Consider the following 24,264-nt stretch of genomic DNA (forward strand, 5'->3'; position numbering starts at 1 on the left):
TCCACCAATTCCTCTTTCCCCCTGCAATCACCCCACTATACTATATCGAAGGCTCACCAGACACTTAGCAGCATGAGAGGTGGGCAAAGAGGTCGGGTTAGAACGGATAAAAGGAAGTACTTCTTCACCCAAAGAGTGATTAACACATGGAATTCACGTCACAGCCACTGGCGAAACATCAGGTCCTACAATACCAAGACCACGGCCAGACAACCCGGAAAATCTACAACAGCTAATGAACTTCGGCCATGGAAGCCTTCGACAACACCATAAAAATACCTTAAATAAGGAAATAAATCCACTCAGAGCCAGGGTTACAACAGCAACATGAGCTATTAATCTTTAGAAGGCTGCTAGACACGGCATATTACTAATCTAATGAAAACAATCTTTTGTCGACGCTTTTGCACAGTGTTGCCACCAGAAGTCAGATCTCTGTGAGGCGTATGTACCCCCCAACCCCTTTCAATGCAAAGGTACTGCTACTCATGCAAGGGGAGGGGAGCAATTTCCACCAATTCCTCTTTCCCCCTGCAATCACCCCACTATACTATATCGAAGGCTCACCAGACACTTAGCAGCATGAGAGGTGGGCAAAGAGGTCGGGTTAGAACGGATAAAAGGAAGTACTTCTTCACCCAAAGAGTGATTAACACATGGAATTCACTGCCACAGGAAGTGGTGGCGGCTACAAGCATGGATGGCTTCAAAGGGGAATTAGATAGGCATATGGAGCAGAGGTCCATCAGTGGCTATTAGCCACAAGGTATAGATAGGGACTCTGGGTCAAGTGATGCTCTGTCTTCTTGGTGCTTGGGGAGGTCAACAGTGGGAGGGCTTCTAATGTCCTGGCCCCACTGGTGGACCTCCTGATGGCACTGGTATTTCTGGCCACTGTGTGACAGAGTGTTGGACTGGATGGGCCTTTGGCCTGATTCAACATTGGCGTCTCTTATGTTCTTATGACTGTCACAGGAAAGATTCGTTCTGTGACCAGAGCTCCAATCATGGCTCCTTTGTATCCACCTTAACAGGTCTCTGTAATATACTTGCCTTCTGCCAACCTAGCAGTTTGAAAGCAAGAAATAGGTACCACTACAGTGGGAAAGTAACAGCGTTCCATGTGCCTTGGTGTTTAGTCATGCCGGCCACATGACCACGGAAACGTCTTCGGACAGTGCTGGCTCTTCAGCTTTGAAACGGAGATGAGCACCGCAACCCTAGAGTCGGATTCGACTGGCTTTTGAGCAAGGGAACCTTTACCTTTACCTAATATACTTGTAATGCCAAAATTCTGGTTGGAAATGTCCTCTATATTAGCTAAAGCATAAGACAAGCTTTACAAAGATGAAAAAGACAAATTAAATGATGGAATAACACAAAAATGAATCTTTAAGAGGAAAGGGATATTTTTGTTGTTGTTCAGTCACACAGTCGAGTCCGACTCTTCACGACCCCATGGAAATTTTATTTTTTTATGAATTTTATGAATGTGCTAAAAATTATCACAGTGTACCAGATCAAAAGGAAAAGACAACAATGTGATGCAACCAACCTTTCTGTGATTCATGCTTCTCAGTTTTTCCTTGGTAATCAAATCCCACTGCACTCTTGTCTACCCTGTCAGCCTGCACTCCATATTTACCACCAAATCCACTTGCATAGTCTGAGGACAGAAACCAAAGCAAGATAAAATTTATCAGAAATTGCTGTAGCACAGCAGAGGCGTGACCTAACCAGTTCCTGGATGACTTCCCCCCACTGAAGGAGAACTGCATTATACCGAATCAAACCATTGGTCTGAAGGTCTTTGGAAGCTGCAAGTCTCCCAGGTCTTTCATACCACCTCCAACGTGACCCTTTTAACTAGATGTGGCAAGATTGAACCTAGAACCTTCTGCATACCAAGCAGATACTCTACTCTTCCCCTAAAAGCCCCTTAAAACAGGAAGAGAACTGGTAGCCCTTTGTCTGACAACATCTAACTCACAAGTCAAGTACAGATACACATCACCACACTATTGCATTTAGGTTCAATCACCTACAGTTTCACACTCAAAATCTCTTAACACGGAATGCTGTCACTCTACAATGCAAACAGTAATAGGAAGAGCAGGAAACATTAATTTCTTTAGCAATACTGAATATACATAATTATGCATGAAAAAGTAATCACACTATGATAAAGGGTAAATATTTGGCACTGTGATAGTATAGCTACAGGAACATTCCTGCAGGATAAAAAGAAGCAGTGACTTGTTTGAACAGTTTTGCATTTAACGAGTCAGTGATGAACAAAGCTTAAGATTCTCTCACAGTGTCTGGACTGAGCACCTGAGTTTCTGACAGCACAAGCACAAACCAAACTATCCTCTCTTAGGCCATTTATGATGTATGTGATCGGATCTAAAAGATGGCTTTAAAACATCTGTTATGCCAGTTTCCATGTGGAAACATTATGCGGGGATCACAACATTTCCTGGGTGTACTGCTGAACATGATCACTTGTGGACACATAATTTGTGCACACTGACTCTCCATGTAACTTCTCCCTATGGAGATGTTTACATGATGCTTTAACAATGCCAATTGGAGCTTGGTGTTATATAGGAAAAAGCCCTAACAACCTCCTTGGCTCCTCCTGACCCCTCTGTTGCTTTCCCATATCTCTGTAAGACTAGAGAGATTAAATCATCAAGGGAACAAATTGATGTTATCTTCACTTGGTGTCAAAAATAAGTTCACCCAGACAGAGAACTACTAAACCAACTCTATACACGCAGCATGGCTCCGGACTTGGCATACCTCTGTGCCACACAGCAAGCCATCTTTTTAAATGCAGAGGACTTTCAAATGCAGTCTCTGATGCCGTCAAAGCCCTGCTGGGCCTACAAAAGTCCTTGGAATGGCCTGAGCTCTCTAGTGTTTGACCTAAAGCTAACAGTACCCAATTACTTCACAGTCAGTCTCCATGGATCATGGTATCTTACAACTCCATTTTAAAGTATTTGCCTCAGGTAGAATGAGGCAGCGATCTGAGTGGCCTTACTGCGCAGTATGATCAATGCTAACAGTTTTACAAATTCTGATAACCAGTAAATATTTAGGGGTGCTGTTTAGCAATTAGGGAAGACCGCTCCTTCTCCCCTTGCAGGTTATATGTCTGGATCAGATCAACCACTTTTAAATTTATATATATATCCTGCTTTTTCAAAATAAAAACTCAAGGCAACTAACTACAAGTAGATAAAAGTAATGGAAATGACCTTGCTTCTTCCCTGCAGAACAGCTAGTCATTAATGGGAAAAAAACAGGGACCTGAAGATACTCTACCAAGTTGCAAAGGATGTGCATAGAATGTGGCAACCTTCTAAAGGGCAGAGAGATGGACTGGAGGAGTGTTGATAGCTAAGCCCTGAACAACAAAATTAGGTAGCATCTTTTGAACAAGAAATTCCCCAGTTAGGGATGTTGTATTATCTACCATCTCGGGGTTTCCCCCCCGGGGGGGGGGGGGGGAGGAGTAGCTTCAGTTATCACAGAGATGACCAATTCCATCCACAACAGCTGCTAATCAATGTGCTAAGTAAAAGACTGTTCCATAAGGCTTCATGTTAAAACAAAGCTGGAAGTCACTCCTGTGCAAAAACATTTCCACACACATTTTCTTCAAAATGTTTTACCTTTCTGAGAAGCATGTTTCTCAGTTTTCCCCTGGTATTCAAACCCTACAGCAGACTGCAGGGGGAAAAAATAGGGGGAGAAAGAATAAGAGTAGAAGGACATTTTTAAACAAAGAATAATCATAACTGGCTTTACAGGGTTTACTAGCCACCTTTATTACGATGCATCACTTCATTATACTCAAGATACTGTATAATTATTAATATTATTATCATCAAGAAAATTTTATGCCACCTCTCGAAGAACCTGCCTGAGGCAGTTGACAAAATAAAATAAAAAACACATATACCACATAGGCATATGTTGTGCATTACAAATCTTAGTCAATCAATAATTTAGCAGAACATATTCCCCACACGCATTATTCTCAAGTTTCAGAGATGTCTGAATATTTAGGATTCATTTAACGGCTCAGGTTTTTCTTTAAATTACATAAGAGCTATCCAAAACAATTCCAAGTTTCAGACAATGTTCATTCTAGCCACCTACATTAGATCAATGTATTCTTGAATCAGTACATACAATTTATGATTCCCCCCCCCCAAAGCCTCTTTCTAAATCAGGCTTGCCTGTGTTTATCTTTATTTTCAAGACTACATAAATAAAGCAGAAGACAATGAGTACAAAAGATATTTACACATCGCTGCAAATTAATCAGTTACCACACTTGTATTAAAAATCAAAGCCAGCTACTGATGGCGATTCTAGAAGTGTAAGAGGTACTTACCTGGTCAACTCTATCAACTTGCACACCAAACTTCCCGCCAAAACCTTTAACCGAGTCCACTTGGGAACAGTGCTTAGAAAGCTTAGACTGATATTCATGACCAACAGCTGACTGAAAACAGACATACAGAGATTAAAGTACATATATCAGCATCCTTCAGACACACTGCCTTCCAGCTTCTAGAGGTCTGCATGTTACCAGGTCAACTACCTATCAATGGCAACACTGAGATTACCAAACAGTTTGTTCCAAGAAACAGTCAAAGACCACCTTGAACTCACACCCTTCTCCCTTCATGTGCAACTTGTAGACCGAAGACTTCCTAGTTTGCAACAAACAGCAACGTGTTGCAACATCTGAAGAGGGTGCTTTAAAAACTTGTACTTGCATTACTTGTCTGTAAACCATGACTATAAGACAACATTGAACAGTAATTTAGAATCCAGGTTTGAAGGCAAACTACGGTTTGGTAAAAGAGCCAATTCTAACACCATTACAGGCAACTTTGGAAATACCAGGAAACTTTGGTTTGTTGGAGATATGTGAACACAGCTATCAACTATGGTAAAAGAAGTTATACTGTTGGTCACATTCTTGCACATAACCTGGAGATGCAGTTCAGCAAGAGGAATGGATATCCCTGCACTACCACTACGTACAGCCAACAGGATCAAAATTTAAATTCCATTTAAAACAAGTAACCAAAAAAGGGAGTTACTGTAACTGATGATACATTACTTTAGCCACAAGCATCTTCCAGTCACAAGTGCTCACAGCTAACAACTGCTCCTTCCAGGAATATTATATTGCTATCCTACAGGAAACCACCAGCCACACCTCCTTCCTCAAAGTCTCTATCAAGTCTTAACAACTTCCTCCACATTTGGCCTGCACATTTTTTGTTGCTGCACAAAGAGGAAACAGAATAAGCATACAATATCCTTTACCATCTAGGAGCTTTGCTAGTGTGCCTGCTTTACCATTTCTGGATTTAACTTGTTTAGTCATAGGAAAAAAGAAAGGGAGAATAGATTTCTGTTCCAAACTAACTGAAATGGAAGGAAATCTGCTGGACCATTCCACAGATGCTACACGGTTCCTGGATTATAAAATCAATCTTCATCACAGATTTGTAAAAAGTATGATGTTAACATGCTAGAGAAAAGCGCAGCCAATTTTATCAGCTTAAAAGACTTCTATTCTACACACAAGCTAGTTTCTCAAATCCCGTGTTCAGCGTTCACTTGGTGTTAATGCGATGGGGAAAATATTTCTATAACTGTTTATATTCCATACTTAAAAACATACTTGGCTCCTGAGGCTTACAATAAACAAAAATTTAAAAAACAAATAATCAGTATACCATTACAAACAGCAACAAAACCTTTAAAATTCCAGGAACATCAGATAATCAATAAATATTATCAGCAGAGCATTCAGAACCAGAACTAGAAAGACATGTACAATATAAAAATGTCAACAAATCAACCAAATCCCTGTTTTGTTTTGAAGCTAAGTTTTAACCCAATGCTGCAAACTGAATTTATTAACGTCTGTCTGGAGGGCATTCCTCAACAAAGCACAACAGAGATGGCTGTGACCAGTGTTCCCTCTAAGCTGAGTTAGTGTGAGCTAGCTCACAGTTTTTTAGCCTCCGGCACACACATTTTTGTCTTCACTCAGGAAGGATGGCTCCAGAGAAAACTGATTTATGCAGTAGCCAAATCGCTTGCTCACAGCTTTAATGCCAGTGGCTCACAAAGTAGAATTTTTCCTCACAAGACTCCACAGCTTAGAGGGAACATTGGCTGTGACCTCCCATCAGAAAGTGGGGGGATGCGGACTTCCGGTCTACAGAACAGCGATGGCAGATGCTCTCCCCACAACGGGGAAGAGCGAATCGCACACCAGCGGCCTGGAGGGGTGCCACCTCAAGTGACACCCCCGCGGAGCCTTTGTGATACGGCTCCAGGCCAGGGGGCTTTTGAGGGGTAGCCTCTCCGACGGCGCAAAGCCAGAGAATTGAGGCTTCCCTCCGCCCCGATGGTCCAGTCGCTGAGTGGTCTTTGGGCACAAGCTGGACTGACCGGGACAAGCGCCGGAGATCGAGCGGAATGGCGGACAACTGAGCGCGGTCAGAAATTGACCGACAATGAACGTGAGCCGAAGTAAAGGCAGAAGGACTTGGAAAATGGCCTTTTGAAGCAAAGAATAAGATGATAGAGACTTCTCTCATAACAACTAACAAAATAACATATAAATAGCGAAAAAACCAAGAACTCTACAAGTATATTGTGATAGTAAAACTAATTGTACTAACATTTTTACTATCAGTGAAAAGATCTCCTCCTCTTGGAGATTTAGTTTAGTGTGGTTTGCTTTCCTTTATCCTTAGTTGTAGTCCCTTCCCTAATATTTCTTTGTAGTTTTGGTAGTATTTGCAAAATAAAAAATATTCCTCCAGGGATTTAAAAAAAAGAAAGAAAGAAAGTGGGGGGATGTGGAGCAGGGCCTCAAAAGCTGAGATTAGATGGAAGGCAAATCCATGCCAGCAGGTAGTTCTTTTGGGTACACAGTCTCTTAAGGTACTGGGTAACAAGAAGCACTTTGAATTAAGCATGGGAACAAACTGATAGCCCTTGCAGTGCTTTTTAAAATTTGTGGGACATTTTGTGTATTATTAACATCAGTCTGAAATATGGCTTTTCCCCTTCACTAACCCTGTGCTGAAGCTCCCATATCCATTAGCACAGCTTTTCTTCATGAATGCTTAAGGGTCCGAGTCCATTTGATTCGTGCCACAATGCAAAGCAATTCGTGCTGTGCTGGGCCACAGCAACCTACTCAAAACCAGTGGCTGTATCAGAAAGAACCCCAGAGAGGAGCCACCTAGCACATTTCACAATGCTTTCCTGCAATCTTTATTGTACTCCTTTCCCCCATATGATTAATAGTAAAGCCCATCCTCTTCATCAGCAGAAAGCAGAGCCGCTTTTACCTATCCTTTAGGAAAGGGCTCATTACTGATGGAATGGTGTCACTGTCTAGTTAGAAACAGGAGGTGTCCTAGTAACTCTTTTTTTTCTCTTTACATATCTGTCTAGCTCAGCCCCAGTGGAGAAATGCTGAAAGAGAGTCAGAATACAGGAAGTGAAATCTCATAATTTTGCTTAAGTAATTGAGTCTTTTGACTCCTCACTCCTCACGAGCCTGGTCGCTTATACACTTCAACAGAAGACAGGCATCCCAGCTTTGTTTCTTATGCAGAATTCACAGAATTTGCCTTTCCATGATAAATTATTAACACATACAGAATAGTTTCAAGGGACTAGAAACAGTTCACGAACATAGCTTTTATAAATATGGAGACCTGTTCCAGTAACTGAATTTGCATTAGGGCCAAATTATGGCCTGGTCTATTCATGCTAGAGGAGGAGATAGTGGCCTTATTCCAATGGTCAAGGCCATGGCAACTTTGCTACTCTTAAGGAAATGCACTGTTGCTGCTTTTAGGGGAAAACGGTCTTTTAGTGTTGGAAATCTGATTTTCCCATACACACAGAACCAAGTTCTTGAACTACATAGAAGGACTTTCTCTTAACTTCTGGGAGTACATTCATATGGAAACGCAAGTGATCTTGTTTCATGAACATATGGAAGGGAGCTGTGCAGTCCTTAAGCCTAATCACAAAGAGTGAAGTTCAATGAGACCTCTTAGGCTTGAGCAGCAAGAGCTGTTCAATTCTTAAATAAGCTCTAAAGGGCAAAACCTGGGACATGTCCACTATGGCCCATCCAAAAAATCAGAATTCTGAGGGAATTCCCACCTCCACAGCATTCTGTAGCAGCTTTAATATGCGTATTGAAAATATAATCACAATCCTGAACAAAAGCATTGTTAAAAAGGATATTACAGCTTTGGGAAAAGTGCAGAAAAGGCCAACTCGAATGATAAAAGGGTTGGAACACTTTCCCTATGAGGAAAGGTTAAAGCACTTAGGGCTCTTTAGCTTGGAGAAAAGACGACTGAGGGGTGACATGATCGAGGTTTATAAGATTATGCATGGGAAAGAGCAGGTAAAGAAAGAGGTACTTTTCTCCCTTTCTCACAATACAAGAACTCGTGGGCACTCCATGAAACTGCAGAGCGGTCGGGTTAGAACGGATAAAAGGAAGTACTTCTTCACCCAAAGAGTGATTAACACATGGAATTCACTGCCACAGGAAGTGGTGGGAGCTACAAGCATGGACGGCTTCAAAAGGGAATTAGATAAGCATATGGAGCAGAGGTCCATCAGTGGCTATTAGCCACAAGGTATAGCTAGGGGCTCTGGGGCAAGTGATGCTCTGTCATCTTGGTGCTTGGGGGGGGGGGGTCAACAGTGGGAGGGCTTCTAATGTCCTGGCCCCACTGCTGGACCTCCTGATGGCACTGGTATTTCTGGCCACTGTGTGACACAGAGTGTTGGACTGGATGGGCCTTTGGCCTGATCCAACATTGGCGTCTCTTATGTTCTTATGTTCTTAAACCACTAGGCCATTCAGGTTTGACCCAGAGCATATCACTGATGAATATACAGTGGAGGTGAACAATAGGTTTGACTAGATTTGATAGACAGAGTGCCTGAAGAAGTATGGATGGAGGTTTATGACATTGTACAGGAGGCAGCAATCACTTCAGCTAGAGCCTTGCATGAAGGAGGCTCTACAGAGAGATGCTGGTCAACTACTAAATCACCCACCAGAAAACTTTTACAAAACAAATATTGAACATTAGATGGCAAAATTCATCATGTTCACATTGCAATGATTCCACTTGAATCTATTCTTAGCTCTCTCCAGCTGAAATCAATGAAGCTCAGCGTGCTGAGATTTACTGTATCCATAATGGATCACATATTGTAATTTTAAAGAAAACTGCAAACTTAACAACATTAGGTTGATAACTTGCAGCTCATTAAGTCTGTGTTTAAGGAACTGCTACAGAGCAAAAAATTCTCTTACAGAGTTTACTGTTCCTGCTTTCAAAAAATCAAAATGGTGCCAGTAGAAATATTTATTTCAAGAATTCCTCATATATAACGTATTTAAAATGTCTTCTGTCATGTCTGTAATCTTGGTGTGCTTTTAATTTAGAAAGTGAACTGAAAATGTTAATAACTTCCCCAGCAGAGAGGACAGATGAACAGCACGTGGCCCAAATGAAGATTACCAGCCTATGCTTAGGGGATAAAATGAAAGCAGACCGCTGACTCGCCAGACCAAATATCCAGTTGGCCCACTATCTTTCTCTTTAACAATGGCCCTTCAAGAGAACATGCAATAGCAAAAGACACTTGCAGACAATGCAAACAAGGCTGGATCAGCCATAGAGTCTTCTCACTTACCTTGTCCATTCGGTCTTGTTCCACACCAAACTTCCCACCATAGCCATGGGAAGCTTTTGGTCCCGTCTGAAGCTCTTTTTCCTTGAGGGACTGGTGCTCTTGGAACACATTCTCTCTCAACTGATGAATGCTTTCAAAATCAAAAGATTAAATGAACTAAAAATACAGCTCTGTGCTTTTCTACCTCAAAAATGTTTTCAATTACACTATGAAACACAAGAGAGGAATTACTAAATGCCCACAAGAAATGTATGCTACTAATGATTTCAGGCTCCACTAGAGCTCCTCACAGCAGTTCTCCTGTCCTCATACAGAGTATCTCAGATTCATAAGATGCTTACATAGGTCTCACTGAGGCAAGGAAAGGCAGTCATAAGAGATAATTAACTAGGTGTGTAGTGTCTAGAACCACCCAGTATCCTGTTTCTGGTTGTCTATGTACTGCCCTTTCCAATTAAAAAGTATCAAATACAAATTAAAGACAATGAACAATGCTAAAACCTCCTAAAGGTGACGATATACCACAAAACCAGAACTCAGCAATTCAGTTTATGATACGACAGCCCAGGAGGAGGTGGGGGAGATTATGATGATCACAAACACTGTTCTCCTCCCACCCCCAGCAATTTATTTCATGGGTTTTTTAGCCAGTTGAGCTATTTCATGGGTTTTTTAGCCAGTTGAGCTATTTGCAGTTGAGCTATTTTTAGTTGGTTTCATTTGTTTCTAACGTCAATATATCACGGGAAATGTAAACAGGGTATTTTCTACATGGGGCCTGAGCAGCCAGTTCTATATATACAAGAGTTTATTTATTCTATTTACAAAATGTATACCCCACCTTTCTGCCCTTATCACTTTCCCCTAACTCTACCCAGAAACACCTCACCTTATTCATCCTAACAACTGAATGTGTCCTCTGCAGTTGCATCACACTGGTTCCTAGTCATGTTGTGACCAAATACCCTATGATCTCATTCCTCAGTGGACTGAGTCTTAGAATATAGTATCTGTATTTTTCTCCAAGTGCCTCACCTTATACTCTGGACTATTCTTGGCGAAACATTTAATGTCAGTGTTTTCACATGCCCCTAGGAGAAGGTAACTGCCACAAAATTTTCCTATGTTTTCAAGTATACAATACCAACTAAAGTACAGTAGAAAAACTGGTTCTTCAGCTGTTATGTCTTCTTAGCAATATACTTTCAATTTTTAGCTCTAGCGACAATGGCTTTGTAGTCCTGAAACTTCACAGTCTCAACCTGAGATCCAAGATGAACTTCCAGCATAAAGTACTACAGAGACCTGTTTTAATTTTGCCCTCCTATACCGGAAGAGTTCTCTTTCGTGAAGTTAAAGTTTGGTTTTGTTTTCCTTCTTGACAAGAACAAGTCACCCACAAAAAGGAAAAAAGTGAGGACAAACTAGATGATATCACACCCTCAAGTCCACCATGGAAATGTGACACCATTCCACTGTTTTTAAACTTTCCAGAACACCACAGGAGCCTGATCCCACCGGGGACCATGCATGGAGCAAGGAAGTGAGCCTATCTCCCCTACCCCAAAATGCCAAAAGTGGTGGTGGTGGAGACAGAGGAGCTCCTCATCCACCCACACCACAGTTCTCAGCAGGATCAAGCCCCCACAGCATTTTGAAAAGTTTTTTTTAAAAAAATCTCTAAAATGGCACCACATCCCCATGGCAGACTTGGGGATAGGGCATTGTCAAGTCTGGCCTCTACTAGCCAGTAAAAAGCTACAGACACCCATTGGGCTAGTGCACATATAAACAGAGCCAGGACTCATTACCATGATTAACAGACCAGGAGCAGGTGTGGTAGGTAAAATGCTTCATTCACAGAGTGAGCCTTCCTCCTCCCCTTTAACTGCAGTTAAAGTTAACTAGGTTCCTTGTCTACCCAAGAACCTGGTTTTCAATCTGGTTAGAAGCGTTTGGTTAAAATACCAAGGTTATTGCATGTACAGAACCCCTGTAAATCATATCTCTAGAAAAACGATGTACCAAGAACGATCACCATAGAACAAAAATTAAAGTTTTGAGACAATTAAAGAAGTAGATTACTTGATGTGTTCTTGATGACCAGATCCTTGCACCGTTTTAGCACCCCAACGCTGTTCTTTTTCACTGACATCATTCTGTAAAGGACATAGATAAATGTTATACAACAGCCACATGTTAACCACAGAGCAGGGAGAGGACAGAGGTCTTTAAGGTCCTTAGTAACTGCAAAATACTGATAAAGCATGTCTTACATATTCATTTGCCTTGAGCTCATAAACCCCTTTTTCTCTTCTACCACTGAATTTAACTAATTTCACATTCACATCAGCACTTAAAGGCAGGTCCTTCAGCTAAAAATATCCACCAAATACCTGAATTATTCTCTCTTTCTCTCATACACACACACAGTCTCTCACGTTCTCTCTCTCTCTCATACACACACACAGTCTCTCAAGTTTTGACTAAGCATTGTTTGTATTGCTCCCCCTTGAATGCTTCAAGTCAATACTAGTACTCTGTAGCAATGTTAGCAGTTAAATACAGTAAGCGAACCATACCACAAAGTCAGGATCTGTCTCCCAGTCATCAGCACCATCATCCTGGCTGACAGAGAGGGTGTGGCCTGCAGTTGCTTTCCACATCTGAAACATCAGAAGCAGGCACAGATCAGACAGAAATTTGTATCTCACATGTGGATTCAGTGTATTAAAGAACAGCCAAAACTGCCCGAGTTCTACAATAAACATACTGCCAGACTAGGGGGAAATATTTACATTCAATTTTGTGCCATTCAGCCCAGTGACAGCTCTGTCGTTGGTTTCACTGAGGTTAGATACTACTAACAATAGCAGTACTTATGAGTTTAACCTATCCTAAATTATTGCAAGCGGAATACTCAGACTGAGTATCTATTCAAGGTTTGTTTGTTTTTCACAGATCTTCTTGCCATTATTCAACAGTTAGAAATAGTTACTGGCATCATTTCAAAGGAAAGGCGGAAGTTCTTTCTGGTAAGAGTCAGCATGCACATGCTTGGTTCATTTATTTGAAACACATTGTTAGCCACAAGAGAGAACTGTTCAAAGAAGGCTTGCACATTTTGGACTGCTAACCTTTGCACAATTACAATGAATTAAGATTGTGGAAAACGGTCACTAAAAAGGTAGCCTGCATATGCTGTTCAACATAGTTTACATCAAATGGGCTTCAGCTGAGACAGAAAGTTGTTACAATATCAATTAAAGCCATGTGGACAATCTGCTGAAAGCTCTTGCTTGGCCACATGAAAAGTCTGAAGAGGTCCTCATCTCCAGTGTCACTTCAGCACAATAAACCTCACATACTTTTCTCTTCAAATTATTGAATAAATGGCTATGACAGTGGAAACCCTCAAAATAAATTATTGGAACTGCCATGCAACATTTTAGTTTCTTTTCAGACTTGCTCTGAAGAGACATTGCATTTTCCATTCCAGCCATAACCCTTCTAATTTTCCCCCAGGGCATGGCTAGCAGCAGAGCAGCTTCACATTTTCAGTACAGTTTGCTGTTCTGGCTGATTTCTTTCAGACTAGGCAGGAGAGGAACATTATCCATGCCATATTCATGAGTCACTGACTCACACAGCAATTTCTGGAAAAAGAGGGAGAAAGAACTCAGACAAACCGAGACCTCCGGCTACTTTTTTCTACTGATTCAGCAGTAACCACGGAATTTTACATTTTAGCCAACATACACTCAAGAGGAGAGGATGGTGTGTAGCATGCAGAGTGTTTTTAATACAGCCAGCACAAGAAATGATGTTGCAAAGGCAACTTGCAAGTATTTCACACTAGCCATCCACAGCTCATAGTAATTCCTAAAGGTCTGCGGTAGGGGAGGAAAATGGTTCCCTTCGTACAGAAATCCTCCTCCCCACAGGATTCTATAAATTTCATTAACAATTTAAATTAACCTCTGCCAGTAATCTCTCCTTCAGGGATATTTAGAATCTGCTGACCTGTATACCTCTTTGCAACTTTGCTATGGAACTACCCCTCCTTCATTTGGGTTTGAAAATTCCCAGTGATGCATGTATTAATCATAGGGCTGCCAGGTTTTTTGTTTGTTTTGTTTTTAAGTCAGTCTGCTTATGTCCCTTTAACAGGAGCCTGACATGTGGAAAGTATGCCACTGAAGCTTTGCCCATGTCAGAAAAAGCTTCACTACCTTAATTTCTATGCATCAGGCTGCTATGGAAGGTGGGGTAAGAAGCCAATAAAAATTCTGAGCAGCAGCCATTAAACTACTGCAGATTATCCTGTTCATTTTAAGGAGACTGATGAAAGACTGGCTAACTAGCAAGGGGCTGGTCCTACAAACTGCATGCAAAAGGCACAGTCACAGCCATAGATCTTTTCCCCAGCAGCCTCTCCAAGACTTCTGAAAAGCTGATGCTTGGAATCACCAGAGCCCTGTGGGCAAAGCTATGAAGAGAGGGAAACTGCATAACACTGCCCATACTTCTCTCATGACAGACCCCTCTTGCATCTTCAAAAAGACACTGGGGCAGTGGAGGAACAACACCACTCAGTTCCTCCTCTTCACAGCAACTCTGTGTCCAACTGAATTTACTCCACCGAGCTCCTGTGACTCCGAGCATCAGCTTTTTAGAATTCTCAGGATTCTGCTGGGAGAAGAGCATCCTGGCACATACGGTCCATAGGATCCAACTTATGTCCTTTCATCACAAGATGCTACACTGAAAATGTGGTTTGGTAGCTCTTCTCTTGTGAACGTGTACACACACACACAAATCCCTTTTTGTTTTGGAGATAATTATGATTAGCACTACATCTGCACTGACATTTTGAGCAATCAATTAGTCCAAATCACACTTTGGATCAGGGTTGCAAACTCTGAGACAGCACTGATCACACTAGTGCAGACACAATGCTAACCAGGTTTACCTCCTCAGCTGAAAGGAGAATGGCAGTGCAAGAGGACAGGAGAATGTAAGTCCATGGGGCGCTTCCTTTTATAAAGCATGGCTTGGTAATTGAATAGCATTATGTTAGCACCAGACTCACTAAGCATTCATTTCGAGGCTTTAAAATACTGGCTTAGATATATAAGGACTGAACCTTTTCCATATGAACCTGCCCACAAAATGACCATTAGCCAAAGGCCCCTTCTCTGGATGCTCCCATCTTCACCTGGTGCTCTGGATTAGTATTTTCTAATTGCCAAATAAGGGCCATTCTATTTCTATCTGCCTTTGCCAAAACCCAGCTTTTATGTTCATTTAGGTTTGGCTGTTTAAGTTGACAAAGCTATCAACCTTAATTTTAAATAGCTGCTTAAGTTTGTTATAGTGGTTTTATTTTATTCTGAAAGCCGCATTGGGAAATTGTGTAGAACAGCAGGCCTTTAGAACATACGACACACATGTCAATAAGGACAATCTACAGGTAAGAGACCTTCAGTATACGGAGCAGATGGAAACAACTACAAGGACACAGGAAGGGAAGAGAACGGCTGCAGTGAGCAATTCTGGATCAGCCCACAAGAAATGGGATAAAGATAAAGAAGTGGATTCAACTTAGTTACACCAGTTATCAGAAGAAAAAGTACAAATAAACTCTGCATAGGTCTACAACCAATTATGAACAGCCCTTTCCCAAAGAAACCAACATCTTCCTTCTGAAATCTTACCCAAGCTACAAAGCAATTTCATCTCTTGGACACATTCTGAAATGATGGCTAATACAGTGCCGTGGTGATTTTAGTCTGAATGAATCAAACTTCTGCACACAGCAGTAATCCATGAGTAATACTGTATGTGTTTTTCTAAATCACAGGGAAAGAAACTCCAGAAACTACAATTTATTTCCAGCCAGCATCCACTTCCACATTGAGATCATCACTCCTGAGTGAATTCCAAGGTTGGTCCTCTCCTTATGATCGACCAGGTCTGACACACATCAACACTGCATCTACATTCACACAAGCAACATAAAGTGCAAGGCAGTAGTTTGAAGATTCCTATTTTGGTATTATCCATGATTTAAAACACTTAAAAAGCATGACTGATACCAGAGACATTTCCGTAACATAGCTCTGCTGTGTTCTGTGAATGCAGACAAAGGTGCTACCAACGTATGCAAAAAACACTCTCACATTATGCAATGATCACCAAGTTGTAAACCAACTCTTGCTTCACAGATCTCTCACTGCTAATAAGCATTCATTCTTAATTTCAACAGAATTCTCAGCCAAGATCCTGTCATGTCCTCAATGCACATGGCTAAGAAATGGGGATTCAACCACGTCACACGGAAGACTTGGGGGCCTTTTGACAGCAAACACAGTGCAAAAAAAAACCAAAAAAAAAAACCCCAAAACGAAACAGACAGACACACCCATGGCCATCATATCTAGTCACCTGCCTTAGTGATGAAACGGTCCAGCACCCCCTCCCCCAATGCTTTGGCGAACAATAATTTCCCACAAGCAGACATCACATACACACACGACACTTTTCTACTCCAAACTAACCATTTCGCCCTCTCCAATGACTAGAGTGGCTAGAGTTCAACATGCCCATTCGAGCACTTGCACCCAACGGCTAGGGGTCCGTCGCTGTGCACAGAGAAGCAGGGAGGCGGGTGGCGGGTGAGGGAGCAGGCAAAGGGTCAAATCGCCCCCTCCTTAGCAGGGTGTCCCAGGCAGGGAAGGGAGAAAGAACAACTAAACTCCATTGGCCTACTGCCCCGTCACTGGGAGAACAAAGAGCAGCGGAGCGAAGGGAGACCAATCCGACCCGGGGCTGCAACGTGGCCTTTCACCCCATCCCTAACTGGGCTTCCTGGTGTCCAAGGCGCCCATTCCCAGCCTCAAAACCGGAGCTCCTCGAGTCGAAGCGCAGCCCCACCTTCAGCTATCGACACCCTCAACGGCGAAGCCCCAAGTCGGTGCACCAGAGTGGCAGCTGAAGGAAGACAAATCAAAGCCAGAACAGTCCCCCCCCCCCCGCCCCAGCCCCGCTTTTTAATCCCTCCACAAAGAGCGACGAATCTCGCAGCTCCTCCGCCTGCCTCCGCTCGCTGGCTGGCAGAGAGAGCCTCGCATGCGACCCGACCGGCCTGTCTCGACTTCCCTGACCCGCCTTCGGGGGAGGCCAGGTACAAATCGCCAGGGCGAAAGCAGCCACGCTCCTGCGACTTACTTTGTTCCCTCCCAGCCCGCTTCCCGGCTCCCCAGGCGGCTCCCCTTCCTGATGCAGCGTCTGCTCCGGCCGCCGCTTCTGCTGCAATTTCCGCCTTTCCCAAGATCCCGTTTCCTGTTTTTCATCACCGCGCGTCATCAGGTGGGAGATGGCTTCGGCGCGCTGCCGGTGGCTGGCACTGCCGCTCCTGCGCGAGCTCGGCTTGGGCGGGGGCTTTGGCTTTGCGCAGCAAGGCGGCTTGGGAGGAGGGCTGGCTGGCTGGGCGCGTCCCAGGAGTCCCGGTGCAAAAGCGCCCGGACCCTTTCGGCGACATCTTTTCGCACCTTTGCATGCAACGGACGGATTCAGATGATACCGTTCGGCTGGAAAGATGCTCCCGGAGCTGGACTTCTGGAGCCGAACGGGATCGTTTCAGCGCCCCTTTGCAGTTCGCAAAATAAAAGCGCACTTCTCTGGTGTGTCCGAGAGAGTGCTGTTTAGCATTCAGTTCAATCGGGTTTTGCAGCGTTTGACATTCCTGTTCACACGCATCGAGTAGCGCCCTCATGAATGGGCAAAAGGGACTGGATGAATCCAGTACTTCTGATGGAGCCGGAAGAAAGGCTTGCTCTCTCTTTTCTGCCTTGGGCTGGGCACCTTTTTGCCATAACTGCCTGATCATCAAGTTCTAAACCAACTCTTGCTTGTATCTGAAGTGTGCATGCACAGGAAAGCTTAACCTTGAATAAAACTTTGTTGGTCTTAAAGGTGCCACTGGACTCAAACATCGTTCTGCCTGATCAAGGTCACACGCTGCCAGGCATGCGCGGAAGAAAAAGTTCAAATGAACGCTGTACACATTGTGAATCTACATGTCAAAAATAAAGTGCTGATATCTAACACTTTACATAATCGGAAATTCACTTCGGAAATGGGATTGTAAAGGCTAGCAATAGTGTGCAAATTTATTTATTTTTGTATTTGGATACATTTACCTAGTTCTGTTGTTAGGTATGATAGTTCATGGCAGCTAAACCCTTAAGCAAGATTCTGTAAAAAACAAGTATATTTCATCTCTGGAACAAGTAGTTGTAGGAAATTTTAAGCATATAGTATGTGCTAAATCATGAATTTCTTGGGGAAATTGTAAATAACAATAAAAAGGAAATACATTTTTTTGGTAAACATTTTATTTTTAGGATATATTCAACAAAGTTCAACATTTGTATTACAGTTCTTATCCCTTTATATCCTACCCTCCTCCCTTCCCCCCCCCTATATATGGCTTCCCACAGTGCTACAACCTCCTGCATAATCTTTAGGTTACTCTTAAGTACTCCTCTTTATCTTTTACATATTCTACAGGTAACTTATTTTTTCACAATTCTCTATATTCAATAGTTATCAAAGCAAAATAAATTGTCTCTCACATCCCAGTATTTTTCCAGATATTCTTTTAAGTCTTTCCAGTCTTCAAAAAAGTCTTCTGCTGCCATATTATTCAGTTTCCTTGTCATCTTATCCATTTCAACCATAAAAAGTAGTTTTTTAATCCATTCTCCAATTCCAGGAACTTCCTCCTGTTTCCAACTTTGCGCATATGTCATTCTGGCAGTCACAACCATATACCACATAAGCGTCCTTTTCGCCACATTGACCTCTTCCATTTTAAGTCCCAAAAGTAATATTTCTGGTTCCTTTTACAATAAAAAGGAAATACATGATGTGTTACCAAACCCTGACTGGAAGAGTCTTGTCCAGCTACTCTTTCTCAGTTAACTCCAGGTCCTTCATTCAATAACCTTTACAAAAGGAGATAGTTCAAGATGGGAAGCTGGAGCAATAGAAAAGAGCAAGAGTCCAGTAGCATCTTAAAGACTTAACATTTGTGGTAGGGTGTGTGCTTTCATGAGTCACTGCTCACTTCTTCAGGTACATCTTTAAGGTGCTACTGGACTCTTGCTCTTCTCTACAAAAGGACAAGGGGCCAAACTATAATCCCTGACAAATTGTTCTGTGGATTCCTGGTGCGACCAGCACCTGACCTTGATCGTCTGTTTCTTGTTTTGGGTTCCAGGGACAACTCACTCTCTCACAAGTAGATCATGAGGCTAGGTGGAAAGAGAAGGAACAGCAGGGGTCATTTTGTAGAAAAAGAGCTAGGGGAACTCATTAGCATAACTCATTAGCATATGCCACACCCCCTGACATCACCGGAAGTGTGTCATAAGGCCACACCTCCTGACATCACCGGAAATGTGTCATAAGGCCACACACCCCGCCCCCAACGGTCCTGGCCGCCGGTGCCGGCCTTGCAGCTCCACTGCCAAGCCCCATGAGGGGCCCAGCGGTGGACCTGCAAGGCCGGCGGGAGTGCAAGGAAGCCCCGCGAAGGTCCTCCCTGGCCCCAGGCAGGCAGGGATGGGGAGAGGCAGGGAGGAAGCAACTTACCCTCCCTCTTCTCCTGCCTCCTCCTGGCTGAATGAGGGCCGGAAGCAGGGGGCGGGGCTTCATCATGTGCCCCGCCCCCCATACCTCACCCGGGAGAACTGCGTTCCCCCACGATCCCCCCCGAAATGACCTCTGAGGAACAGCGTAAACTAGGGGAGGAGGATCTGGGAATCTCACTTTGGGGTTGTCTCTGCATCATGTGCAAAATGCTTATGACATATAGCCTGTTGCTCAACAGTGCTATGCATTGCATCCATGGCGGCATTAGGACTCTTCCAATTTGTAACGACTCCCACTCATCGGGCTGGGCACACGCTTGATTTCGTCTTTGCAGTGGGGGTCACAGTGGACCAGATTACTGCTTTGGCAGTACCACCTTGGTCAGACCACCTTGTTCTGAAGACTCATCTGAATATGTCACTCCAACCCTGTTTGGGCAGTGAGCCCATTTTGGCTTGCCCACGGAGCCAAATGGACCCAGTGCGGTTCCAGGTGGCTCTCCGGGATCCGATGCCCCTTGGCGGCTCGTTAGATGAGCTTGTAGAGGATTGGGATTGCCAACTCTCGGCAGCCATCAACGAGATCGCTCCCTGAAGCCCTCTGCACAATCGCTCTAGGCTTGCTCCATCCACATCTTCTGGTCAAATTCTGGATCATTTTGATCTGCTCGGCCTAGAGGAAGTCGATAAATTGCTCCTAACTGTCCGCCCTACCACCTGCTCCCTTGATCCATGCCCTTTGTGGCTAATTAAAGCTGTACAGAAAAATGAAGGAAATTGCTGCAGAGTTCACAAGTAATAAAGAGACAAAAATCTAGACTTGTTGTCCGTGTTTGAAACTTGTTAGCCCACGTGCTGTTAAAACTGTTGTTGGATAAGATTGACATCACTGCTAAATATAATAAGACAACCAGAGAACTGAATTTTGGTTGAGAAAGAGTTGTCTCGAAACGAACAACCACTCGAGATGTTCGTACGCTCTTCTTCAGTTTTTGACGTCCTGTGTTCTGAAAACATGAAAATATAGAATACTAACATCACTCAACGTCATTTGTAACAAGTTGATTTTTGTCTCTTTATTACTTGTGAACTCTGCAGCAATTTCCTTCATTTTTCTGTACATTTTTGAATTGCTGGTCCCCCTTGTATTTTTTGCTAATTAAAGCTGGCCATGAGGGATTTCAAGGTACCTTGTGGGAGATTATCAACAAGTCCCCCTCGGAGGGACTGTTCCCCAAGGCACTTAAGGAAGCAGTGGTCCACCCCCTCTTAAAAAAGCCATCTTTGGACCTGGCCGAATTGGCCAACTATTGACTGGTTTCTAATTTGCCCTATCTGGGCAAGATGATAGAGAGGGCAGTGGCGATTCAGCTACAAGGCATTTTGGATGACACTTCCACTTTAGATCCCTTCCAGTCCGGCTTTCGCCCAGGCCATGGGATGGAGACTGCACTGGTCGACCTCATGGATGACCTCTGGAGGCATCTGGATCGAGGCAGATCGGCAGTGCTGTTGCTGTTGGACCTGCTGGATGTGTTCGACATAGTCGACCATCAGCTACTGATCTGCTGCCTTGCCGACATGGGAATTCAGGGGCTAGCCTTGCAATGGCTTTCCTCCTTTCTCCAAGGTCGGGGACAAAGGGAGGCACTAGGGGAACAGCTATCCTAGAGATACCCACTGGATTGTGGTGTGCCTCAAGGGGCGGTGCTGTCCTCGATGCTCTTCAACATCTATATGCGCCCCCTTGCCCAGATTGCTCGGAGGCATGGGCTGGGCTGTCACCAGTATGTGGATGACGCCCAGCTCTATCTGCTGTTGGGCGGTCAGTCCGACTCCAAACTGGAAGATCTGGACTGGGCGTTACAAGCCATGGCTGGTTGGTTTAGTCTGAGCCGACTGAAACTGAAACCGCCTGAGTCAGAGTGGGCCGGGGTTAGGGATCCCACTCCCAACCTTCGATGGAGCACCATTGGTACCAGTGCCAGAGGTTAGGAGCTTGGGAGTGCTCCTAGATGCCACCTTAACCATGGAGGCCCAGGTAGCAGCCACTGCCAAATCAGCCTTTTACCACGTTCGGCTAATCAGGCAGCTCGTTCCCTTCCTCGAACGCAATGACCTGGCAACAGTGATCCATGAGATGGTCACCTCGAGATTGGACTACTGTAATGCTCTCTACATGGGGCTGCCCTTGTCTCATATCCGGAAGCTGCAGCTTGCCAGGCTTTTGATGGGGCTTTCTGGGTGGGCGCACATACAGCCTGTGTGAAAGGCATTGCACTGGCTGCTGATAGCATACCCGATTCGTTTCAAGGTGCTGGTTCTCACCTTTAAAGCCCTACATGGTCAGGGACCTACATACCTAAGGGACCGCCTTTCCCCACGTGTTCCCCAGAGAGCACAGCTGTCAGGGGCCCAGAATTGGCTGGTCCTTCCGGGTCTTAAGGAGGCAAGGCTGTCGATGATGAGGGCCAGGGCCTTTTTGGTGGTGGCCCCATCCTGGTGGAATGAGCTCCCGGAAGAGATCAAGGCCCTGTGGGACCATTTACAGTTCCGCAGAGCCTGTAAAACGGAGCTCTTCCACCACGCTTTTGGAAGCTGCCACCACCAGTGAAGAGCATCAGCTGGCTGAAAGTGAGAGGGCTCCGGACTCTGGAAATTGCCATCGACAGCCTAAAGAACAGCAAACCCTGCAAGGACACTAAGAGCTGACTGTGAGATGAGAACTTTGTACATTGGTTATCGGCTGCTACCGTCATATGAATACCAACAACAACTAGCACTTTAGTATGATTTTATCATTTGTTTTAATTGCAACTTATGTTTTTAATGTAATTACCTGTTTTTATGTAAGCCGCCCTGAGCCAGCTTCATCCAGGAGGGTGGGGTAAAAATCTGAATAAATAAATAAATTAATAAATTCTAAATATGAACAACAAAATATAAATATGTTCAGTGTTAACTGTGTGTATGAAGTTACTTTGCAAGTGTATTCTGAAAGGTGCAGTGAATTTAGAAGTAGCCCTCACTTCAAAAAGTTTGAGAACTCCTGAGTTAGGACTTTTGGCTGATACGGCCTCTGCTTAGCTCACCAGGCGGTGCCCTGGCTGAACTGATAGAGACAATCTCAGACATGGTGTTGGGAACTGAGCTAATAGTCCTGATGAATATCAATATCTTTGCTGAGCTCCTCTTTCCTGGCCATCATAGCCACCATGGGTTTGTCCCAGGTTATGTTGGGTTCTTCAGATGAGAAAGTTTTGTAGGAAGCAGGAGTCTGGTTAAGAGGCTGAAACAGAGGCATTTCTATCTGTTGGAGGCTCAAGTGGTGCAGTCTATCCCTTTTCACAGAGGTGGAGCACACGTTAAGATGGCACACCCTTTTTGACATGATACTATTGGATTGCCTAATATTCTGGAAATTTGGAGAGTCTAAAAATTGATTCGGTTGAATCCCTGGAATGTGGCAATGGCCAGAACAACAGAACTTGGGGTTCTCCGTATAGACCCCAGAGAGCACTACAGTCTGGGGCCCAACATCGATTGACTATTCCGAGCCCCAAGGATGCAAGGTTCACCAGTACCAGGACCAGAGCTTTTTCAGTGGCGGCTCCTTACTGGTGGAATGAGCTCCCGGAGGAGATCAGGGCCCTGCGGGACCTTTTACAGTTCCGCAGGGCCTGTAAGATGGAGCTCTTCCACCAGGCCTTTCAATAGGAACCGCCACTACAGTTACCACCAACGAGCCTAGTGAATGCTTGGATCCTAGGTCTAGCCCAGACATATTGCCGGGTCCATCGGTGCGAGGGATGACGATTAGAAGAAAAATGCAGATTGAGAGCCGGAATGCACACCATCTAAATTTTTAGTACTGTATGCACTTTACTGTTATTTGTTAATTATGTTTGAATTGAGTATGTTTTATGTGATTTAATAGTGTTTTAAGACTCTTATGGTACGCGATTTAGGTACCGCCTTTTTAGCCGCCCTGAGCCTGCTCGCAGGATGGGCGGGGTATAAATATAATAAATAAATAAATAAACTTTCTCCCCTCATCTCACATATGTTTCACCCCCTTCTTCTTAAGGAAGTGTGATTTGTTACTTAAGTGGCAACAAGAATTATCAAAGTTTGTTTGGGCAGGCAAGAAACCGAGAATTAAGATGAAAATACTTTGTGATGCTAATGAAAGAGGAGGATTGCAGCTACCAAATCTTAGACTATATTATGAAGCGGTCTGTCTAACCTGGATGGAACAGTGGGTGAAACTAGAGAATGATAAGCTATTGGGGTTAGAAGGCCATGATTGTAGATTTGGTTGGCATGCATATTTATGGTATGATAAGACAAAAATGGATAGCTTTTTTAAGCTTCATGTGGTAAGAAAAGCATTGTTTGTGGAATGGATGAGATATAAAAAATATTTCCGTGATGTAAGACCATTGTGGATTGTACCAGTAGAAGTGTTAACATCTTACTCAAGACATAGAGACAAGGATTGGTTGCCATATAAAGACTTAATTAAAAAAGAGGGAACAGAATGGGTAATGAAAAAGCAGAATGAAATTGAATATGAATATGAATGGTTGAAATATATGCAAATTGATGATCTTTTTAGATCAGATAAAAGAAATTATGGTTTTAGAGAGGAAAAAAATGAAATGGAAAATGTCTGGGAGAGTGGAGGGGGAAAAAATATCTCTAAAATGTATAAAGTGTTGTTAAAATGGTATACAGAAGAGGAAACTGTGAAAGAGCAAATGATAAAATGGGCAATAAATATGAATAAGGAAGTCTTTATTGAAAC

At 43.6% G+C, this 24,264-nt stretch overlaps 1 protein-coding gene across 2 annotated transcripts in view; it reads right to left on the reverse strand.

The window, feature by feature from the left end:
• The window catches only part of CTTN (cortactin), a 52,437-nt gene extending 30,117 nt beyond the window's left edge, over positions 1 to 22,320 (reverse strand). Inside the window, exons 1-7 of one of the 2 annotated variants that reach the window (XM_015410859.1) lie at positions 22,297 to 22,320; positions 12,381 to 12,464; positions 11,884 to 11,957; positions 9,799 to 9,928; positions 4,412 to 4,522; positions 3,684 to 3,738; positions 1,556 to 1,666 (exon numbers count right to left, since the gene is read on the reverse strand). In XM_015410859.1, coding sequence (XP_015266345.1) covers positions 1,556 to 1,666; positions 3,684 to 3,738; positions 4,412 to 4,522; positions 9,799 to 9,928; positions 11,884 to 11,957; positions 12,381 to 12,464 — 565 coding nt within the window. In that variant the 5' untranslated portion in view covers positions 22,297 to 22,320. Of the gene's footprint in view, positions 1 to 1,555; positions 1,667 to 3,683; positions 3,739 to 4,411; positions 4,523 to 9,798; positions 9,929 to 11,883; positions 11,958 to 12,380; positions 12,465 to 17,028; positions 17,127 to 22,296 lie in introns of those variants that run through there. The other variant, XM_015410858.1, reaches the window with a different exon arrangement.
• Between the last annotated feature and the right edge of the window lie 1,944 nt (positions 22,321 to 24,264).

This window comes from Gekko japonicus, unplaced genomic scaffold (genome assembly GCF_001447785.1).
Source record: "Gekko japonicus isolate JY-2015 unplaced genomic scaffold, Gekko_japonicus_V1.1 scaffold65, whole genome shotgun sequence".
Lineage (NCBI taxonomy): Eukaryota > Metazoa > Chordata > Lepidosauria > Squamata > Gekkonidae > Gekko > Gekko japonicus.